The sequence below is a fragment of the Hypanus sabinus genome, chromosome 2 (genome assembly GCF_030144855.1).
Source record: "Hypanus sabinus isolate sHypSab1 chromosome 2, sHypSab1.hap1, whole genome shotgun sequence".
NCBI lineage: Eukaryota > Metazoa > Chordata > Chondrichthyes > Myliobatiformes > Dasyatidae > Hypanus > Hypanus sabinus.
The window spans coordinates 30,074,577-30,098,896 of NC_082707.1; the positions used below are offsets into that span (position 1 = coordinate 30,074,577).

At 39.6% G+C, this 24,320-nt stretch overlaps 1 protein-coding gene across 2 annotated transcripts in view; it reads left to right on the top strand.

Annotated features, from left to right (window-relative positions):
* Positions 1–21,134, top strand: part of LOC132407514 (F-box only protein 36-like) — a 65,114-nt gene extending 43,980 nt beyond the window's left edge. The window contains exons 3-5 of one of the 2 annotated variants that reach the window (XR_009516500.1): positions 7,853–8,025; positions 13,249–14,665; positions 14,785–21,134. Coding sequence is in view for 1 of the 2 variants with exons in the window: in XM_059994180.1 (XP_059850163.1) it covers positions 7,853–8,025; positions 13,249–13,455 (380 nt within the window). In the remaining variant the exon portion in view is untranslated. Of the gene's footprint in view, positions 1–7,852; positions 8,026–13,248 lie in introns of both variants that reach the window. The other variant, XM_059994180.1, reaches the window with a different exon arrangement.
* Positions 21,135–24,320: the final 3,186 nt, after the last annotated feature.

Genomic DNA, 24,320 nt, shown 5'->3' on the forward strand with positions numbered 1-24,320 from the left:
AGAGGGTTGCAAGGTCCAGAACATATGAAGTAATTAATATGGAGGTAGAGACACTTTCGGAAGATTGGGGAATTGAGGGTTTCAGGGAACTGCCATAGAACAGGAGTTGAGGCCAGAGTAGATCAGCCAGGATCATATTGAGTGATGACCAGGGTTGAGGATCCAAATGTTGTACCTCTGCTTTTACTTTATTTTGTCTACTTGTGGAAGGCTAACCCTGATTTAGGTGGGAGCATGGGGATAGCAGATGAGGAAATTCTGGTAGTCCTTCAGTGGATGCATTGCTGATCAGTTTATGATGCCACTTGAAATTCAAAATTCTCAAATTTGTCAGTGCTACTAAGTGAAACTAATGTTGCTAATGCTGTATTGGATGAGGTGTGAGACGACAGCCTAGAAATCAGATTGTATAGTTGCTGCTTCTTAAAGAGGTACAGTTAGGGTTAATAAGTTGTGGGTATGCTACGTTGGTGTTTGGAGTGTAGAGACACTTGCCTTTCCATTATTTATGTTAGAATGGAAAATGCAGAAAAAAACTCAGCAACAGTGCAGCATCTGTGGAGAGAGAAAGAGCACACACTTCTGTTCTACATTACTTGTCAGAATGAGGAAAAAGAAAGATATGAGTTAATTTAGTAAATTGGTTTATTATTATCACATTTACCAGGGTATGTGGGCAAATCTTTGTTTTGTATGCCATCCACATGATCATTTCATCACTTCAGTATGTCAAAATAGTACAAGGGTAAAGCAATAACAATGCAGAATATAGTGTAGCAGATAGAGAAAATGTAGTGCATGTAGATAATAAGGAGCAAGGCCATGATGAGGCACATTGTGAGGTCAAGAGACCATCTTATCGTACAACATAAGAAGTTGTCAGTAGCAGAGAAAATGGGGAAGGTGTTATCGGGAAAAACTACTAAGGGCGAACCAAGTGAAAAGGACAGGTTGAAATTTTTGCTTTCTGGTAGAACATTTTAATGTTTTGACAATCCTGGATGAGAAGTTGCAGCAAATTCAGTAGTAAGTTCAAACAAGTCAAAAGAACTGGAGATACTGGAAATCTGAAATTAAAACAAATAAAACTGGAAAAACTCAGCAGGTTAGAAAATGTGTGGGAAAATAATTCGTCTTTCAAGTAAATTCAGCAGTGACTTCAACAATTTAATTATCTGCTTTCTGACAAGATTTCTACCTGTTCCATTTGCATGTTCACTCTTTCCCTTTCTCTGTCTCCATACCCTTACCCCACCACCCCTCTCTACAACTTCTCCCCTGCCAGAAACAAACCTGTAATTCTCTTTCTCATTTCTGACAAAAGGCAGTAGGGCCAAGATATCTTTCAGATTATTGGCATCTGCATTTTTTAATTGAATTTCCATTACTATCTTTATCTCAATTAAATGGACAATATGGCCTGGTGAGAAGAGCAGCTAGCTTCTGCAGAGCAAGATGATTTCCCTGTCCCAGCTTGATGTTAAGCATTGGGAGTGAGCTGATGACCTTAAATCAGGGGTCGGCAACCTTTACCACTGAAAGAGCCATATATACCCGTTTCCCACAGAAAAGAAAACACTGGGAGCCACAAAACCCGTTTGACATTTAAAATGAAATAACACTGCATACAACGTTTTTTACCTTTATGCTATGTATAAACAAACTATAATGTGTTGCATTTATGAAATCGATGAACTCCTGCAGAGAAAACAAAATTACATTTCTGCATGCAACAAAAACATTTTGAACTCCGAAAAAAAGATGTTGGGTTGAAGGTTACTTTTAAGTAAAATACTCAGTGTCTATTTGAGTCCTTCTTGTATTTATGAAAAACGTCAAACTTAAATTGTCCGCCAGCAGCAAGCCAAAAATAACGTCAGCCAGCTGTCAACCTGAAAAATAAAAGGACTATTTCACTGAACAATGAAAAAATATGAATATACGTAAAATAATAGGCAATTAAAATATTTATCATACTTGGTTAATGGGATTTCTGCTCCTGGACCTCAGCACACAGCGTCTGCACATCAGGGCTGTATGACGTCACCTTCATCTTTACACAGGATCACAAGCTGTCATCTGTGAGGCGTGCGCGATGTTTGTTTTTAATAAAGTTCATGTTGGAGAACACCTGCTCACATACATATGTGGATCCAAAGATCGACAGGACTCCAAGCACGTACTTTTTAATGTTTACATAAATGTCGGGGATAGCATTCTATGTTTCGAACACAAGTCTTTGCAGAGAGGGGCATATCCCTGATTTTCTGCACAATTTCACTCTTGGTTTTAAAGTCCGTGAATAGATGTTCTGAAATCTTAATGAAAGATTCTTTTATATATTCACCATCTGTAAACTGCTTCCCGTGCCTGACTATTTCCTGAGCGGCAACAAAACTAGCATATGTAGTTGATTTTCCAGACTTTATCCACTTCTTGAAATGATTTTTGCTCAGATCAACCTTCCGCATCAGTTCCGAAACGGCTTTTTTTCTCTCATCTCCATCCGGATATTTTTGAGCAAAGGCTGCGTGTTTATTCTGGAAATGTCTTGCGACATTTGACTTTGTTGTTTGCTAGTTTCTCATTGCATATTAAGCATACCGATAAACCAGTCTCGTCAGCAGTGAAAGCAAATGAATCTGCCCACGTATCATTAAACGTTCTGTTTTCTTCAGTCACTTTTCTTTTTTTAGAATTCTCCATAGTTAGCCTATCTTGGATCGAAAAATTAAAGAAATCGCGCACTGGCGGGTGTCAGGCATTGGCAGTGGTGACGTATATTAATAGCGACAAAAAACACGTTTTATTTAGATTGTACAAGATCACCATAATCTTCAAATTTAGAATTACATTTCAAAAACTGACAAACTAACATAAAATACATTTTAATTAAATTCTCATCATTTATTTTCCAAAAGCCACAGGGAGCCGCAGCACAGAGATGAAAGAGTCTCTGGCGGCTCCGGAGCCGCGGGTTGCTGACCCCTGCCTTAAATGCTTATATACCAAAGATGTTTAAATTGCCTATGGCACTTTGTACTCTCAATACTAGAGATACTTAAATCCTGAAAGTTATCAATGGAGTAGCTGTAGAGAAACTACTGCCATTGATAGAGAATCAAGAACAAAAGGATATAAAATCTGGTTTGCAGATAAACCAGAAGTTTGGTGGGCTATGGGGAGAGTGATTTGAAGCAGAATTCACTGGGTTGCTTTGACATAGAGCCAATGTGGTCTTGACGGACCTTCACTGAGATCCAGAATAATCAGAACTTGAAGAGCTACTAGTATAAGAAAGCTGTCAAGATCCTTTTAAGAAGAGAGGGAGCCAGTTAGCCTGGCTTCAGTGATTGGAAAGATATTGGGATCTATTAGTAAGAATGATGTTTCAGGCTACTTGGAGGCATATGATAAAGTAGGCCAATGGCAGCATGGTTTTCTAAAGGAGAAATCTTGCCTGATGAATCTGTTGGAGTTCTTTGAGGAAGTAACAGGCACGATAGACAAAGGAGAGTCAGCGCATGTTGTTTATTTGAATTTTCAGAAGCCTTTTGACAAGATACCACATATGAAGCTGAATAACAAAATAAGAGCCCATGTTTATGGAAGATTGGCTGACTGGAAGGGGGTAAAGACTGGGAATAAAAGGGACTTTTTCTGGTTGACTGCCGGTGACTACTGGTGTGTCACAGGGGTTGGTGTTGGGACTGCTTCTTTTCACGTTGTATGTCAATGATTTGGATGAATTAATTGATGGCTTTGTGGCCAAGTTTACAGCAATACAAAGATGGGTGAAGGGACAAGTAGTGTTGAGGAAGCAGGATGTCTGTAGAGGGTCTTAGACAGATTGGGGAATAGACAAAGATGTGACAGATGGAATATAATGTAGGGAAATGCATGGGTGTGCACCTTGGCAGAAGGAATAAAGGCGTACGAGTGAATCTGCAGATGCTGGAAATAAATAAAAACACAAAATGCTAGCAGAACTCAGCAGGCCAGACAGCATCTATGGGAGGAGGTAGTGATGATATTTCGGGCTGAAACGTCATCACTACCCCCTCCCATAGATGCTGTCTGGCCTGCTGAGTTCTGCCAGCATTTTGTGTTTTTATTTGAATAAAGGTGCAGATTGTTTAGATAAATGGGGAGAAAATTCAAAAACCAGAAATGCAGAGGGACTTGGGGGTCATCATACAGGATTCCCTGAAGGTTAACTTGCATTTCGAAAGCACTAGAATGCAAAATCAAGGATGGAATGCTGAGGTTTTGTAAGGCATTAGTCAGACTGCATTTGGAGTATTGTGAGCAGTTTTGGGCACCTTATCTAAGAAAGGATTTGCTGATATTGGAGGGTGTCAAGAGGAAGCTCACAAGAATGATCTCAGGAATGAAAGTGTTAACATATGAGGTGTATTTGATGGCTCTGAGCAACTACTCACTGAAGTTTAGAAGAATGAAGGAGGAATTTCATTAAAACCTATCAAATATTGAAAGCTCTGGATAGTGTGATTGTGGAGAAAATGTTTCCTATAGTGAGGGAGTCTGAGCCAGAGGGCACAGCTTCAGAATTGAGGAAGGTCTATTTAGAGAAGGGAAGAGGAGGAATTTCTTTACCCATGGGTGGCGAGTCTGTGGAATTCTATGCAGTGGATGGCTGTGCATATCATGCCATTGGGCATATTTAAGTCCGAGATTGATCAGTTCTTGATTAATCAGGGGTATTAAAGGTTATGTGGAGAAGGCAGGAGGATTGGTTTGAAAGGGATAATAATGCAGCCATGATGGAATTGCGGAGGAGATTTGATGGGCTGAATGATCTAATTCTGCTCTATGTCTTAGGGTCTTTGAGTCCTTTACCTTTTTGTGCACTTTGTTATTCAGGGTAGTACAGATGGGTTTAAACCTTTTTATTCCCCCAATGTTGCAGTTTCATAGAGATATAGGTGAATTTTATGATTGCCAGGTGAATCATTACAAATTTTACTTCTGCAGCAAAACCAATGAAAAAGGGGTCATTGGTTTAAGATAGCGAATTTTTCTATTTGGACTTCCTCTGATGTTTTGTTCTTCATGCAATAACAAGCTCTTGACCTTTTATATTGTTTCTCTTTCTTTATCATTGCCTGTATATTTTCAAGTGAATATTGTGCACAAATAGATTATATAAATGCACAATGATTACAAAACAATTTAATCTAAGGAGATAAATTGGTAAATAATTTGGTCCACAGTAAATTCTTTGAGACTGTTTTTGTTTCTATAATCCTGTAATTCCTAGTATTTGCTGACAAGTGATTTTATTGCCCTGATCCATCTCTTGAGAAACTCAGTTTTTTTCCACTCCGTCCTCTGTCTCTCTGCTCATTCCCTTCCCAGTTAGGGTCCTAGAACCACTGATTCCCTGACTTCGACATCAAATAATACTGGGCAACACATTTTTGACTCTGAAAATGTGTAAAGCATGATCATTTATGCCCAGAACCTTGGACAACTGTTGCAAATGAAGTTTTTTGCACTAGAATTTCTAAATAAATCTTTCATGGATTAACATTAAACTAGTACAATTTTGGAATAGAGAGGCTTTATGATATTCTTTTTTTTCTTGAAAAGTTTTGAAGCATTGTCAATTCCACAAAGCAAGAAATTTTCACTATGTTAGGAAGCATATAAATAGATTCAGATTCAGTTTATTGTTATTTATAAACCACAAATACAATGCAGTTTAAAAAATGAGACAACATTCTCCAGAATGATATCACAAAAAAGCACAAAACAGACCACACAAGAAAAACCACATAACGTTTGGTAATTCCCAGTCCAGAGTCCGGAGAGGCTGCTGCGTATCGATATCGCGCTACCGTCTTAGCACCTTCCCCGGAAAGGAACTACAAACCCATCAGACAAACCTAAAGCTACAAGACCTACACAAACCACATAGTTACATATAGTTATAGTTAACATATAGTTTCAACAGTGCAGATAATACCATAATTGATAGAAGACTAACTGACAAAGACCACATAATTATAACACACATAGTTTCAACAGTGCAAAGCAATACCGTAATCTGATAACGAGCAGTCCATGCACGGTTTAAAAGAAAGTCTCAAAGTCCCGACAGCCCATCTTCTCACGCAGACGGTAGAAGAAATAAAAACTCTTCCTGCCATGAACCTCCAGCGCCACAGCTTGTCGATACAGCACTCTGGGAGCTCCGACCACAGCCAACTCCAAGTCCGTCCGAAAACTTCGAGCCTCCGACCAGCCCTCCGACACCGAGCACCATCTCTGCCGAGCGCTTCGACCCCGGCACCAGCCGCCAAGCAACAGGCAAAGCTGAGGATTCGGGGCCTTCCTCCCGGAAATTTCTCCAATCACACAGTAGCAGCGGCAGCGAAACAGGCATTTCAAAAGTTTCACCAGATGTTCCTTTGTGCTTCACTTATCCGTCTCCATCAAATCAGGATTGTACATGGCCCCTACTTACAGATAACAGATATTCATTCCTGGAGTGGCCGCCGCACGCTGCGTTGTGCCGCCATCTTGAAGTTCAGGTTCTTAGTTTTAATAGCACCCAGGTTCTTAGTTTTAGCAAACAATTGTTGGAGAAAAACTACAAACTGGCATTACAAACTTTGATCAGTTTGAAGTTAAAATATTAACCTTTATTAATCTTTCCAATCTTAGTGCTTTCATACAATCAGACTTGCAAAAGTGATCCAAATTTACACAGAGCTTACTGAGGATGTTGCAATAACATGGGGATGACAAGGGGTAAGTGAAAATCAACAGGCATAACATTCAATGTTTAGAGTTTTTTGTAGATTTAGTTGAAATTTGAGATTGAAAGTATTCCCAAAAGCAGGAAAAGCAGATAATAAAAGGATAGTGTTGACTTTGACCACTTGTGTGATGTCATTGTAAATCTGGTACTCAAGTCCACAGGACTTGATTCATAACATTGTCCTTAATAACTTCCTGTTCTAACTTCCTTATGATTTTATGCCTGGGAGCTTCTAAAATGCATCATCTCTCTTGTGCTTTCCACTTTTCTTCACCAAGACCTTTTCGGCAGAGTCAGAAAGCCTTGGATCCTGTTCTAAACCATGTTGTGGCATTCCTCAATGTTTTTAAGGTCAGATACATTTGTAAAATACCTGTTTCAAGCTGTAATTCAATCTCCTTTAAGGAATGCGGGCTAATTGTCATTACTGCAGCCAAGCTAGCTTTAAATAGTTCCAGCCATTCATGAGATGAGCTCCTGATGTACCCAACCAATCACATGCTTTGTAGCAAATGCATTCTGAAATAATTTAAGAACACAATACTTGAAGTATAGTGTTCATTTGTGGTCATCTCATTATAGGAAGGATGTAGAAGCTGTAGAGAGGGCTCAGAGAACATTTACCAGGATGCTGCCTGGACTAGAGAACTTGTCTGATGAGGAAGGGTTGAGTGAGGTAGGATTTTTTTTCACGCAAAGAGTGGTATGTGCCTGGAACATAATGCTGGTGGTGGTGGTGGAAGCAGATACAATTAGGATACTTAAGAGATTCTTTGGAAGATAAATTCTTAAATAAGAAAAGTAGAGGGTTATGGGGTATGTTGGAAGGAAGGGTTAGATTGATCATTGAATAGGGTTCTAGTGAGCTGAAGGACCCATACTGTGCTGTACCATTTTATGTTCTAAAACAAACGGGCAGCTTGATATTGATATGCTTCTTATTCTTTGCAAGCAGCCACAAGTTAATAAGTGCATTGTGATCCCAATACTAAATTTCAAGATGTAACCCTATAATTATTGCAGAAACATTTCTAAATTACTTTCTTCTTGTGTGTTAAACCTTAGTTCATGTTGCTCTAATTTTCGGCAATGATACCCTCAAGTACGTTTGTAACCTGTGTCAACAGCAGTTTGATTATCTTGAACGTCTCCCTAAAGACTTGCTTCTTTATATAATTTCATTTTTGGAGCTTGAGGACATCGCCAGACTTTCCCAAGTATCCAGAAAGTTTAAACAGGTAAGATTATTTTTGTTGTTAAATCACTGATATTTCATGAGCCTGAAAAATTGGAATAATTTAGGTTTCCTAATGCATACAGTGACCAAGAGGAGGGCAAATCATTGGTTACTCGAGCCTGTTTCACTATGACTCCAAATGTTGACAGTTATCAAATTAGAGTCTGTGTTTAAGCCATGCAAACTATGCACACAGTGTAAAAGAGTAAATTAATGTAGTTGCTATCAATCATGCTGGAAGGTTCTAAAGAAGAATGCCTTTTATCCCCAGAACATTTTTCACCAATTTTGCTGTATTAGAACTTAAAAAATAACAGCAAGAATAGGTCATTTCCCCTTGTGCCTACTTTCTCATTCAATAAGATTGTGGTTGATCATTTACTTTGGTGCCACCTTCCTGCATAAAGCTCGGATTCCTTGATCCCCTTAATCTAGAAATGTAGCAAGGTTTTTGTAAATATATTGATTTCAAACTCTGGAGTACAGGCCTATCCCTCTTAATCTTTCCTCATACAACAAAACCATCATCCCAAGAATCAATCTGGTGAACCTTTGCTGCATTTTCTCATCACAGATATTCCTATTATTAATGCACATGAGTGAAAGAATCGACCGCAGGGAAATAAGTGAGGGACTGGGATTGCTGGCCAGTACAGATCAGTTGGGCCAAGTAGTCGTCTTCTATGCTGTTATGAAAGAGAGAAGCAAAGAGCTTGCATGCACTTCAGAATCAGGTTTATTGTCACTGGCATGTGTCATGAAATTAATTAGCTGTAGCAGTTCAATGCAATACATAATATAGAAGAAAATATTTATTTTTATATTAAATAGATTAAAAATTGTGCAAAAACAGAAATAATATATATTTTAAAAGTGAGGTTCACAGGTTAGATGTCCATTTAGGAATCCAATGGCAGAGGGGAAGAGGATGTTCCTGAATCGCTGAGTGTGTGCCTTCAGGCTTCTGTACCTCTTACCTGATGGTAACTATAAGAAAAGGGCATGCCTTGGATGCTGGGAGTCCTTAGTAATGGAAGCTGCCTTTCTGAGACACCGCTCCTTGAAGGTGTCCTGGGTACTTTGTAGGCTGGTACCCAAGATGGAGCCAATTAAACTTACAACCCTCTACAGCTTCTTTCAGTCCTGTGCAGTAGCCAACCCATACTAGATAGTGATACAGCCTGTCAGAATGCTCTCCACGATACATCTGTAGAAGTTTGAGTGTTTTTGTTGACATACCAAATCTCTTCAAACTCCTAATGAAGTATAGTCACCGTCTTGCCTTCTTAATAGCTGCATCAATATTTTGGGACCAGGTTAGGTCCACAGAGATTTTGACTCCCATCCCAGGAACTTGAAGCTGCTCACTCTCTCCAATCTGATCCCTCTATGAGAATTGGTATGTGTTCCTTCGTCTTACCCTTCCTGAAGTCCACAATCAGCTCTTTTGTCTTATTGACGTTGAATGCAAGGTTGCTGCTGTGACACCACTCCATTAGCTGGTATATCTCGCTCCTGTACACCCTCTCGTCTTCATCCAAGATTCTACCAACAATGCAAACACGAGGAAATCTGCAGATGCTGGAAATTCAAGCAACACACACAAAATGCTGGTGGAATGCAGCAGACCAGGCAGCATCTATAGGAAGAAGCACTGTCGACATTTCAGCCGAGACCCCTACGAAGGGTCTTGGCCCGAAACATCGACAGTGCTTCTTCCTATAGATGCTTCCTGGTCTGCTCCGTTCCACCAGCATTTTGTGTGTGATGCTTCTACCAACAATGGTTGTATCATTAGCAAATTAATAGAGAGAATCTAGATAAAGGCACAAGGAGAATAAGTAATAGAAGGAAATTCTATTCGGGTTATGAAGTAGTTTGGAAAGAGGTTCATATCAGAGCATAAGCATTGACAGAGCTGAGACAATGCAGTATTTTCTATGCAGTTTTTGTAAAAGAGAGTGAAGATCTACCTGCTCACTTGAAGCTAAAAGTTGTAGTTCACAGAATAAACTAGAGAGTCATGGATGTCCAGAGCTGTTTTAACAAGTGTACCTTCTCATTTGATTAGCAGAAAGACACTTGATATAAATATACTTTAATTGAGTACAAACATCATAACAGTGAGGACAATTTTGAGTGCAACATTACTGTCACCAACAGAGGGGGCTACTGATATGCTTTTCAGAATTTTGAAACAAAAGAAATAGTTCAATATCCACAGTAATGCAACTTCTGTTGGGGCCAGCCTGGCAAGAGTGAGGTTTCAGATCACTGTCAAAATTATATTAAGTACCTCATGCAGTTGCGAGGAAATCTGCAGATGCTGGAAGTTCAAGCAACACACACAAAATGCTGGTGGAACACAGCAGGCCAGGCAGCATCTATAGGAAGAAGCAATGTCTCGGCCCGAAACGTCGACAGTGCTTCTCCCTATAGATGCTGCCTGGCCTGCTGCGTTCCACCAGCATTTTGTGTATGCTCCTCATGCAGTCGACTGTTTTCACTCCATTGGTTTTTATATTATCAAAAGACCAAATAATTTTATGACCACAGATGGAAGAGATTTTGCTGTTGCTAGAAATCTTGAGCAACACATACAGATGACATCAGTCCTGATGAAGGGTATTGGCCCGAAATAGTGAAATACTGCCCGAGTTGCTGAGCTTCTTCAGTATCCTGTAGTGTTGCAAAGGATTTTACAACATCATTTTAAGCTCAGCACATTATTTTAATTGATATGCACAATGGTAAAAATTTTTTTGCATAAATTGAATTTTCTTGACCTCATGCCCTCCGTTCCAAATATCATTGTGATCTATCAGGGAGACATTTCATTTAAACTTATTTCAAGCCTCTCCGTTCTCACTTCTGATTCATGGTCATGACCCAATACATTGAATCTTTGTTCCCCACACCCACAGATGCTTTCAACCCCCACCCACTGAGTTCCTCCAGCATTTCTTTATTTTTCCCCATTTCAAAATTGCATTACACATCCTTTTAATCTTGATTCTTCTGAAAGTAAGGATATGGAAAGTTTCCAAAGCCCCTTTTACACCTCCAAAAGTATTAGTGAACTGTCTCTGGTGATTCGCCTTCAATTTCATTTTATTTCATTTTCTTTGAGTCTCCATTCTGCACATTCTTTCAGTTTTAATGTATTCCAAGATTCAGATTCATTTGTGTATCACATGTACATTGAAACATAAAGTGAAATATGTCGTTTGTGTTAGCAACCAACACAACCTAATGATGTGGTGGGGACAGCCCACAAACATCACCACACATTCCAGTGTCAACATAGTATTACAAAATGTTTACAAGCACCTGTAAGAACAGCAAGACAAAGTTCATATTAGATTTATTATCAAAGTACGTATATGTCACCATATACTACCCTGAGATTCATTTTCTTTCAGGCATAGAACAAAGAAATACAATGGAATAAATTAACTGACAAACAGCTAATGTGCATAAGAAGACTAACTATGCAAGAACAAAAAAAAACATACAAATAAACAAATAAATACTGTGAACATGAGTTGTAGAGTCCTTGAAAGTGAGTCCATAGGTTTTGGAATCAGTTTAATGTTGAGGTGAGTGAAGTTATCCATACTGGTTCAGGACCCTGATGGTTGAATGCTTCAACCCACCCATCCAACCATCCACACACACACAAACAGTCCTCCAACCTCAGCCTTCAGCCTCCAATGGATTCAAGGGCTCCAACTTCCCCAATGGCTGAAATCACAACTTACACTTCACCCTACAACCCCAAATGCTCCTTGGTCCATTAGGATACAAAGCAGTGAATTTTAGTGATGAAGTCAAAATTAGTGAAGACTTGTAAGTTATGCTAAAAAGGTATCTGGAGAAAAAGAGAAAGAGAGCGATGCAACTACTTGTACTTGTTTGAAAGAGAGGGCATAATTTGAATTGCCAGCCAGTTACTATCAGATAGTAACAATGGTTTTGAGGCACTTTTGCACTGCAGTTTCACAATGCAGCCAAAGCTTTATTCAGAGCCAATGTTATTACTTGTCCTTTGCATTCCCTTGAAACTCTCTCCAAATTCAGCCCAGTTTGACTTGATTACCTGTGCATGGAGAGTGAGGCATGATCAAACTAGATCTAGATCATGCCCACTTGGACTCCTTACTTCGGATTTCTCACTTTGCTCCTGTTTCTGATTGTGTAACCTTTAGAATTCTCTATCCCAGACACATATGAGGGCTCAGTTACTTAATCTGCTTAAGGATGGGGTTAATAAATTTTCATTTTAAGGGATTGGTTTGGAGTTTGGACATTACAAATAACTAATCATGATATTATTACATACCGTATTGAATTAAAGGGGGCATACGGGCACTACTGTTTTATTTTATTCCCTTAAACTATTCATTGACTTTTAACTCGGCATGATGGTCAAGATATGCAGATATCCATTCCTGTTTTTTCAGCATCTTTCTTGCCTTGTGATATTAGTTTTATACACAGCTGGATCAAAATACTTTTTTTTACCTGACAATTAATGAAATGTACTGTACAGAAAGAGCCTACCTTGTGCACACTGACCGTAATGCCTACTTCTTTCAAGTACCTGTCCAAATGCTTTTCAAACATTGTAATAATAATCTGGGTGTGGTGTGGTAGTGTAGTGGTTAGCACAATGTTTTACAGTACTAGCGACAGGTTCGATCCCACCACTGCCTGTAAGGAGTTTGTATCTTCTCTATGACTACATGGGTTTCTTTCCCATTATCCAAATGCGTACTGTTTGGAATGTTAATTGGTCATTGTAAATTGTTCTGTGTTTAGGCTAGGAATAAATTGGGGCCTTGCTGGGCGGTGCAGCTCTGTATAAATAATTTCTGCCTCTACAACAACTTATGCCATTTCTTTCCAATTATCCATCTCTGTGGAAAAAATACCCATCAGTTTGTGTTTAAGTTTATTACTTCACACCTTAAACTTCAGTTTTAGTCTGCTGTGTCCTGGGAAAGACATTCTATCAGGCTTTCAAACCCTCATAATACTATACCTCTGCAAGGTCACTCCTCAGCCTCTTGTGTCCATGTGAGCGTAATGCTAGCCAATCCAATCTAGTCTGACTTCTTTGAATAGGATAAAGAATGCTTATGCTTAAAAACATATAGTGGGATAAATTAGGTATGCAAAATAGATTTTTGTCGCACAACAAATTTTTCTGTTTTCTCTACAGACGTGCAATTCAGACGAACTCTGGGAACAAATAGTGTTGCGATATTGCGATACCATAACCCCTGAAATGCAAGCTTTGGCTTTGGAGATTGGTTGGAAAGAGATCTTCTTCACCAACAAACTTCAGTTACAGAAAAAGATCAGTCGAAGACGACAAAGAGTTGAGAATAAAAGTGAAGATATGCCAGAATCAGAGCTTGCGTTGTAAATGGAAAGTTGCATACATAGTTGGTGCATGCAATAGAAAGTTGTTTGCTGCATAGTCATTTATATTTCCTGCTCAAATACCACACGGGGGCCTTAATCCTTTGACTCTTGATAGATAAAATTGTTTGGTAAGAGATTATAACTTTATTACATATTGTACTTGTTTTTAGAAATTGAGCCATGAGGGATCCATTTTTCTTTCAGTGGTATAAATTTGAGTGCTCATAATGGCCAGCAGGATGTACTCCACTTACCATAGTGAGTAAAATGAAAGCAGGGGTGTCCTTTGCCCATCCCCGAAGCAGATATTAACGCCTTTGAATGCGCTCATAATGGAGATCTTGATCTGCTTATAATCCATTCTAAAAGATGCTTTGGTCTGAGGAAAAGTTTAAAGAAGGTGCACAGTGAAACCAATCACAAAGAAAGCTTGAAACAAAACTGTAAAAATTTACTTTTTAAAATCTGTTCCCATTTATTTCACATCTATCCCTAAACTGTCCTAAGATTCTCTGCTCTAAATTTATGAGCAGCATTACTTTCACACCCTCTTTTTAATAAAGAATTTCTCACCTTTCCACATTTTTTTCATTCTACATCTGCCCATCCATTGTTATAATCTGTACATTAATGGCCCCTAGATTTCCAATACTCATGATTCAAGAACACATGGTGCCGAGGGTGGCTGCCAAATGCTGTTATTTTTTCCCTCTCTCTGCACCAACCGACCCCCTGCCTCCCACCCTATTTCTTGTCATTTATCCGACGACCCTTCCATGAGGCTACCTACACGTATGGTCCAGCCCTGTATCTTGGGTTACTCTGATACTTAGATAGAATGTACCCTGAGCATGGGGTGGAGAATTACTCATTTTTGGAACTATTCTTCAGGACACTGAGCTCATTGTGATGCTACAATAGATTCATAATGTAAATACTGCAGTTATAAAATTGTATTTTGATTTTTCTCTTTGTAACCTTTCACTGAAATGTATACATCAAGTATACCCTTTTATTCTAACACTCTTTAGTTTTTGTAATTATGAACTAATCAAACAAGCTATTTTTCATCTATTATACACTTGATTAGACTTTGTAGTGCATATTGGGGAATTGGAAACACTTACAGATTTAAAATCCTAATTGGAAATCCAATATTCTCTTCAGTGATCCTAAATAAAAAGTTTCAAGCAACTTCAGCTTTGTGTGATGTAAGTACACTAGTTAATGATTAATAAATATTTCATTGTCTATTGGTGAAATGTGAGTTTGAGGCTTTAATACTGAGTACATTTTTTCTTAATGTCCTTTTGTTTGACTCTATTTTCAGCTCTTGAAATCCTCTCATCCTCAAAGTTCTTTATTAATCTCCAAATGCACTTCTTCCAAAAGAGGTAGGGAAGATTTTAATTGGACTTATTGAACCTGTATTACACAGAGTCTATAGAAGTGAGGCAAAGCAGCAGCAAGGTCATGGACCCTATACAGATTATATAGGAGGAGGTGTTTGCTGTCTTGTGGCAAATTAGGGTAGATAAATTCCCAGGCCCTTACATGGTGTTCACTCAGATCCTGTGGGAGGCTAGTGCAGAAATTGCAGGGGACCTAGCAGAGATATTTAAAACATCCTTAGCCATGGGTGAGGTGCTGGAGGATTGGAGGATAGCTAATCTGTTCCATTGTATAGGAAAAGCTCTAAGAATAAGCCAGGCTGGTGAGCCTAACATCAGTAGTGAGAAAGTTATTGGAAGGTACTCTAATGGACCAGATATAGAAATATTTAGATAGACAGGGAGTGATTAGGGATAGTCAGCATGGCTTTGTGTGTGGTAGGTCATATCTAACCAATCTTAGTTTGTTGAGAAAGTTACCAGGAAAGTTGATGAAGGCAAGGTGTTGGATGTTACCTACATGGACATTAGCAAAGCCCTTTAACAAGGTTCCTCATGGGAGGTTGGTCAAGAAGGTTCAGTCGCTTGGCAGTCAAGATGAGGAAGTAAATCATATTAGACATTGGCTTCCCGGGAGAAGCCAGCAAGTGGTTGCATCACTGATTGGAGGCCTGTAACTAGAGGTGTGCCATATGAATCATTGCTGTCATCTATATCGATGATCTGGATGATTATGTGGTAAACTGGATCAGTGAATTTGAGGATGACAGCAAGATTGGGGGTGTACTGGATAACGAGGAAGACTCTCAAAGCTTGCAGCAGAATCTGGACCAGCTGGGAAGATGGGCTGAAAAATGGCGGATGGAATTTAATGTAGGCAAGTGCGAGGTGTTACACTTCAGGAGGACCAACTAGGCAAAGTCTTACACAATGAACAACAGCATGCTGAAGTTTGTGGTAGAATAGGGGGATCTGGGATTACAGATCCATAATTCATTGCAAGTAGTGTCTTTGGTAGATAGGGTTGTAAAGAAAGCTTTTGGAACATTGACCTTCATAAATCAATGTATTGAGTACAGGAGGTGGGATGTTATATTGAAATTGTATAAAATGTTGGTGAGGCAACATCTTGTGTGCAGTTTTGGTCACCTATCACAGGAAAGATGTAAATAAGATTGAAAGAGTGCAGAGAAAATTAGCAAGGATCTTACCAAGACTTGAGGATCTAAGCTACAGGGAAAAGTTAAATAGGTTAGGACTTTATTCCCTACAACATATAAGAATGAGGGGAGATTTTATAGAGGTATATATAACTGAGGGGTATAGATAGGGTAAATGCAAACAGGCTTTTTCCACTGAGGTTGATGGATGTGATTTCATTTGGATAGGTACATGGGTGGGAAGCATAGGGAGAGCTCTAATCTGGATGCAGATGGATGGTTCAAGGTGAGGGGAAGGGCCTGTTTCTGTTTTATAGTTATTGTCATTATCAAAGATTCTATCATGCATCATATAATAAAAACACATCCATAAAGAACATGTTACTTAATTTGCTGTTTCTGATTCATAGTTCTCAAAGACATAAATTTAAATATCCTTTTTCAATCACAAGCCAGGTACCATATGGTTTAGCTCCAAAACATACTCTATACTGTTGTTTGATGGATAATAGAGACTCTCAGAAATTAAATATTTTCAGATCTCTCATAGCTTCCTGTACAGAAATTTTTCATGCTTATGAGATCTCTTTAACCTCTACTTCAGAGTAAATGAGCCTATTCAGCTAAAGCAAATAATTCAGAGTGTTACTCTGAGAATCCTTGACACTGGTGTTTTGGGTTTTACAATTCTTTGAAATTTTTGTTTTTTTGAGGTTTAATTCCTGATGTTTTGCAATAGGTGTATTTAAACAGATGATGTGACCACTAGTTTCAAGTTGTACTTGCTGTTCCAGTATGTTGTAATTCAGTAAACTTTCAATTTTTTGAGGAAGTCAATCTGGAGTGATTAAAATTCACAAAGGCCTTAAAAGATCTATGCTTCTTTCTTGACAACAGACCTGAGCAGTTCCCATCCACCAGCACCCTCCTCCATCTGGTGGAATTGGAAATGATCCCCAATTCTTTCTGCATTGTAGTGATGATTCCATTGGTGCTGCTTTATGCACCCATGCTGAGCTTGTCAATTTCATAAACTTTGTCTCTAACTTGGTCCATTTCTGACAGCTCTCTCCCCTTTCTCAATCTCTGTCTCCATTTCTGGAGATAAAACTGACCACTGATATCTATGAACCTACCGATTCCCATGACTATCTTGACTATACCTCTTCCCAACCTATCTTCTCTAAAAATGCCCCTTTGTCTCTGCTGCATCTGTTGCTAGGATAAGGCTTTCCTTCCCTTGACATCAAAGGTGTCCTCCATCTTCAAAGAACAGAGTTTCCTTTCCTCCACCATTTATGCTGCTCTCACATGTATCACCTCCGTTTCCCAGATGTTCATACTCACCCCATCTTCCAGCCACCTTAACAGGGATAGAGTTCCTCTTATTCTCATCTACCACCCCTTGAGCCTCCACATCCCTACTACCAAACACATCTTTACCTCCCCCACCCCCCTCCCCCCGCCAATCCCAACTCTTTGCTTTCTGCGGGGATCGCTCCTTCCATGATTCCCTTGTTCATTTGTTCTTGTCACTAATTTCCCTCCTGGCACTTACCCCGCAAGCAGCAGAAGTGCTACACCTGCTCATTCACCTCTCCCTCACCTTCATTCAGAACCCCAAACAGACCTTCCAGGTGAGGCAATACGTCACCTGTGAATCTGTTGGGGTTGTCTGCTATATGAGGTGCTCCCAATCTACGTTAGTGAGACCCAGTGTAGATTCGGGAACTGCTTTGTCAGGCATCTCTGCTCCATCTGCAAAAAATCGAAATTTCCTTGTAGCAAACCATTTTAATTCTTATCCCTATTCCCATTCCAACATGTCAATCTATGGCCAACTCTTCTGCTATGATGAGGCCTCTCTCTCAGGTTGGAAAAGCAACTCCTCATATTGTCTAATGGCATGAACATCAATTTCATCAATTCCCACACCTCCCCCCCCCCACCCCCGTCTCTCTTCAATTAACCTCTCTGGCCTCTCACCCCTTCTTCTCACCTGCCTATCAGCTCCCCCTGGTGCTCTGCCTCCCTTTTATCCCATGATGCACTCTCCTCTATCAGATTCTGTCTTCCCCAGCCCTTTTGCCTTTTCCACTTTCCACCTCCCAGCCTCTTACTTCATCTTTCCTCCCCCACCCACCTGGCTTCACCTACTAGTTTGTCCTCTTTCCCCACCCCCTACCTTCTTCTGGCTTCTTTCCCCTTCCTTTCCAGTCCTCATGAAGAGCCTCAGTTTGAACCATTAACTGGTTTTTCATTTCCAACGATGCCGCCTGATGTGCTGAACCCTCCAGCATTTTGTGTGTGTTACTGTGAATTTCCAGCATCTGCAGAATCTCTTGTGTTTATGATTAAAATTAATTACTGCATCCAACTCTCATTTATCGCCATGAAACTTCAGCTAATTGGGCTAGTGCTTAATTGTGCCAAAATGTACTGGTCTTGATGTGTCGTAATGAACCGTAATCTACTGTGACCTCCTGGAAAGTGGTAAAGACCTCTCTTTGCAAATCCATTATCTTTTTCGTTCTTATTTGGTTACCCTGGAAGACACCAAACCTCCATGCTAGCTAGCTAACATATGACACCGAGGCACAGAAGATTAGGATTTTTTATGCTTAGGTTAATTGCCCAATGGTTCAGTCAGGATAAGATCTATCTGGAAAGGCTGGCATCCCCAATGATGCATCCCAATTTTTAAATGGATAGATGTAATTCTCACTAATTAAATCCCAGTGAGCTGTCAAGATTGCATATGAATGAACATCTTATTCCAACTTCCCATGTGTTTCTTTTACTGATTGTTATAAGTCCATCTGTCTAGTGATTCTCCCAGACTCCATGGGAAATATAACTACGTTTAATTTATTATTCCATCATTAATTGTCCAAAACTTTGACACTCTCTTCAGGGAATCTTTGAAACTTCACACTGGTTAAAAATAGCCCTAATTTTTCATGTCTTTTTTCACAGATGTAATCTCCCACTTGACTGAATCAATATATCTTTATTATAAGGGTATCAAAAATGTGTATTCTTGTCTCATTATACTTGCTAAACTTTCATGTTTATCTATGTAGCAAGTTCCTCTATTGCATCACTTTCTCCAAAATCTATCAATACACGTTTCCATCAATTGTCATTGGATGCACCCATCGTACTAAGTTGTGTACATTCTGGTGTGATCAATCAGAACCCTTAGTAAATTTTACCTTTGGATCCCAAGTTACGGCCATCGGCAATTTTACTTCTTAATTGTTCTGTACTGTGAGTACTGTGATAACGACTACTGTGAGTCAGCTGGTGTGATATACTGTGTCTGGTGCTCCCGGTGCAGCCTTCTATATATTGGTGAGACCCGACAGACTGGGAGACTGTTTCACTGAACACCTACACTCTGTACGCCAGAGAAAGCAGGATCTCCCAGGGGCCACATGTTTTAATTCCACGTCCCATTCCCATTCTGATATGTCTATCCATGGCCTCCTCTACTGTCAAGATGAAGTCACGCTCAAGTTAGAGGAACAACACCTCATATTCCGTCTAGGCAGCCTCCAACCTGGTGGCATGAACATTGATTTCTCTAACTTCTGTTAATGCCCCTCCTCCCCTTCTTACCCCATCCCTTATTTATTCCCCCCTTTTTTCTCTCTTTCTGTCCCTCTCACAATCACTCCTTGCCTATTTTCCATCTCCCTCTGGTGCTCCCCTCCCCCTTTCTTTCTCCCTAGGTCTCCTGTCCCATGATCCTTTCCCTTCTCCAGCTCTGTATCCCTTTTGCCAATCAACTTTCCAGCTCTCCCCCTCCTGCCTTCTCCTATCATTTTGGATTTCCCCCTCTCCTTCCCACTTTAAAATATCTTATGATCTTTTTTTTCAATTAGTCCTGACGAAGGGTCTCGGCCCGAAACATCGACTGTACTTCTTCCTATAAATGCTGCCTGGCCTGCTGCATTCCACCAGCATTTTGTTTGTGTTACTGTGATAATTTATTTGCCTTGCCATGTCCCTCCTATAGTATCAAGTGTTGTAATAAAAATTACAATAAAAGGATGATGCATTTTCCAACAGTTAAGCATCTGAAATTGCCATAGTGTTTTGAAGATTCTGCTTTATAATGACTACATAGTTGATGTGCACAAAATTGGTCCATTGTAGTGATGAGAACCAGAGGTGGGTGATTGCCATGGGATCATGTTTTAATGTGCTTCAAGACTAAACTCTGCACTTGAACTAATGCTGCCACAGTTTTTATTAATAATGCTGACAATGTTGTACCTCAATACTAAAATGTTAAATTTGAAACTCAATGGTCAATTTAGAATAAAGGAAGCTTTACAAAATCTGGGGCATTAATAGAAGGAAATAGCTGTAGGAAGTGCCAAGATTTTAGAGATGCTATTTTATATAATTCTCTCCATTCCTCTCATTTGAAATAAAATCACTTTCAACTCCCATTTTCCCTTTGAAGCCCATCATATAATTTTTATTTTGTTCTATTGTGAGGTTGCCTCCTTTGACTTCTTTTATAATTTGAAACGATTCCATCCTACCCAATATAAAACGGGTAACTTTCAACTTCACTGGTTATTCAGAAACTCATAATGTCCTTTTTAAAAGTTTTCAACATGGCATAACTAACTCTTCCAAGTTAGTCAATTACTTTGAACTCTAGATGAAAAGTTGGGTTACAGTATCCAAAGTATTTTCAATTGTAAATACCAAGAGTAAAAAAAGGCTACTTGTTATCAAATTGTAAAATGTTGTTAAAAATAATGTGCTGGCAAATGCATTGTGACATCGATTTGATATACTTGTTCTGCGGCAATTGCTTTCTGGAATTTCTCATGATATTACTTATGTAATGTATTTTATAGAAACATGATTATTAACATAAATTGGTAGCATATCTTTTGATATTAAATCTGAAACACATTCTTAGTGAAAGTTAACACTAATTATTTGCTTGTTTATATTAAGCAGTATTGAATGTTATAAACACATTAATAAAGAAAAATTGCCAGTTCATTTTGTCATATAAATTGCAGCTGTTTCATACAACAAAATGATGATTGTTTATTCTTACAATCAAAACAATAAAACAAGAGTTACCTATTTTAGCAGCAGATGTCAACTTTCCAAGATCTTGATCTTTTTAGTGTCTTACTTTATTTGCATCCAGTGCTTTACAAGCAAACAATTGCAGCCATGTAAAGGGGGCCACAAAAGGTGTGAAGTCATAATTCTGTGTCAAATCAAAAATCCAATCTAATCAAAGAGAAGACAGCATCAAACAATAGAGACCAGTCTTGAAAAAGATTGAAGAGATTAAAATTGGCTTAACTCAGTGGAAAGAAATATTGCATTCATATCTTGGAAAAGGCTACACTTGATATTTTGGCAGGAACGTTGATTGACCCAACATAATTATTTTCCTGCATTCTTCCCATGTAACATGAGCAGTGACACAGCAAAATGTTAGTGTGTCGTAAGATCACCAGTCTTACTGTTTTGAAAAACGATAGTCTCATTTACTCACAGAACTGCCAAATTGTACTGATTTCAGTTCAGATTCAGATGTTTGGTAAGGGCGTAGCCAGCAAAAACAAGCTAGTAATCAGGGAGGCAGAGACACAGAGAAAGCAAGGGAAGGAATATTTAGTTAAAGTGCATTTTAGTGCTTGAGTTTTACAGGAAGGCAGCTGAACTCAGAGCACAGATTAGCTCTGAGGACTGGGATGTTATAGCCATAATGGAAACATGGCTGAGAGAAGGGCAGAAATGAATATTCCAGGATACAAATGTGACAGGCCTGATAGACGTACAGGTATGTGAGGAAAGACTGTAGCTTTTTGAATAAGGGAGGGTGTAACAGCTGCACTTAGACATAATGTTCTTGAGGGATTGTCCAGTAATGCCATATGGGTAAAACTTAGAAACCAGGATCATTCTAGTGGGGCTGTATTATAGACCCCTCAGGAACTTGAGAAGCAAGTGTGTGGAGAAATTGCTCATAGTTGTAAGAATGATAGTGTTGCTTTTGAGGGAAATTCAAATCTCCCAATACACCTGTTTTGACCTAGAGTGTAAGAGGATTGCATGAAGTGGATTTTGTGAAATGTGTGTAGGAAAGTTTTCTGAGTCAATATATAGACTCGGGGCACAACACTTCCTCTAAGGGAGCGAAGTAGGCAGAGTAACTGAGTGTAAGTCAGGAACACTTTGGCTGTAGTGACCATAAACCTATTAGTTTTAAGACAGTGATGAAAAAGGTAGGTCAGGTCCACAAGCTAGGGTCCTAAACTGGAGCAGGGTTAATTTTAGGGGAGCTAGACAGGATCTGTCAGAAGGTGATTAGGTGAACCTGTTTGAAAAGAAAGGAACAAATGGCAAGTGGGAGACTTTTAAGTGTTCAGCAGCAGCATGTCCTTCATCATACAGCGGGTGGTGTGCCAATGGAACAAACTCCCAGAGTGATTGAGGCAGGTACTATAGTATCATTAAAGAAACACTTGAATAGGTATGTGGAGAAATGAGGCTTTGACGGATATAGGCTGAACAGAAGAAATTTGAGACTAGCTGGCTGTGACTGGGCACCGTGGCCAGCATGGACTCATTGAGCTGGAAAGCCTGTATCTGTGTTGTATTGCTCATAACTATGACTGTAGGTTAAAAAAGATTCAACTAAGGGACACTGTTAAGTGTTCAGAGTATCCTCATCAGGAGATCTGAATGAATACATCATGGTTGTCACAGACTTCACAAAAACAGTCCGAGACAAGTGTGTTTCCCCAAAACCATTCAGAATCTTCCCCAACTAGAAGCACTGGATGAACTATGGGATCTGTAGTCTGCTGAAGTTTAGATCAGTGGAATTTAGGTCTGGTGACCAGTTAAGATCCAGGTACGATCACCAGAAAGCCATTTCATGTGCAAAAGTGGCAATTCCCGACCAAACTTGAACTACTAAAGGATGCTTGACAGCTGTGAAAGGGCTTGAATGCTATTAACTCTTACAAAATGAAGCTGAGCGACATAACTGACAGCAAGGCTTCACTACCTGATGAGTTCAGTACCTTCTATGCTCAGTTTGACCAGCAACACATAAAGGAAACTTCACAAATTCACACTGCCCCCGACATGAGGCTGACATGAGAGGCTGAACCCATGGAAAGCACCCAGCCCAGAGGGTGTACCTGGCCAAGTGCTAAAAACCTGAGCTAATCAGCTGGCTGGAGTGGTCACCAATAGCTTTAACCTCTTGCTTCAAGCAAGCTTCAATTACACCGGTACCTCAGAATACTGTGGTAGGCAGGTTACCACATTCTTTAAAATTCAAAGTTCACATTTACATTGAACTTTGAACTTTAAAGAACATGGTAACCTGCTTCAATGACTATAATCCAGTGACACTAACATCCACTGTGATGAAGTGCTTTGAGAGCTGGTGATGAAACATCTCAACTCCTTGCTGAGAAATGACTTTGATCCACTCCAATTTGCCTACCGGCACAACAGGTCCACAACAGAAGCTGTTTTATTGGCTCTTCGCTCAACCCTGGAACACGAGGACAGCAAAGATGCATACATCAAGATGCTCTTTATCAACTACAGCTCAGCACTCAATACCATCATCCCCTCAAAGCTAATAAATAAATTACACCACCTTTGTATCAATATCTCTTTTTGCAGTAGGATCCTTGATTTCCTCACTTACAGATCCCAGTCAGTTTGGATTGGCAACATCATCTCCTCCTCAATATCCATCAGCACAGCTGCACTACGAGGCTGTGTGCTTAGCCCCCTGCTCTGCTCATTGTACAGTTATGACTGTGTGGCTAATCCCGTGACTCCCGATCGGGGTTTAATCCCTGACACTGCCTGTAAAGAATTTGCATGTTTTTCCCATGACTGTGTGGATTTCCTCCAGGTGCTCCGGTTTCCTCCCACATTCCAAAGACACGTGGGTAGCTTTAGTGAGTTGTGAGCATGCTAGGTTAGTCCTGAAGTGTAGTGACACTTGCAGGCTGCCCAGCACAATCCTCGCTGATTTGATGCAAATGACACATTTCACTATATGTTTTGATGTTTCGATGTAGATCTGACTAAAAAAACTCTTCTTCTCTTTAATTTGCATTTTCTATTTTGATTTTAGAATGAGAACATCTGAGCTTTGCTTGCTCTGCATTGGCCATGATCTCGATGTAGGTCTGGGGAGCTAAATCATGTCCTCCAGAGCCTCTGATTACTTATTTTGTTCTTTGATAGGAAGTAGGTGTCACAGTTACTCTCCATCCTGACTGACCTTGTTT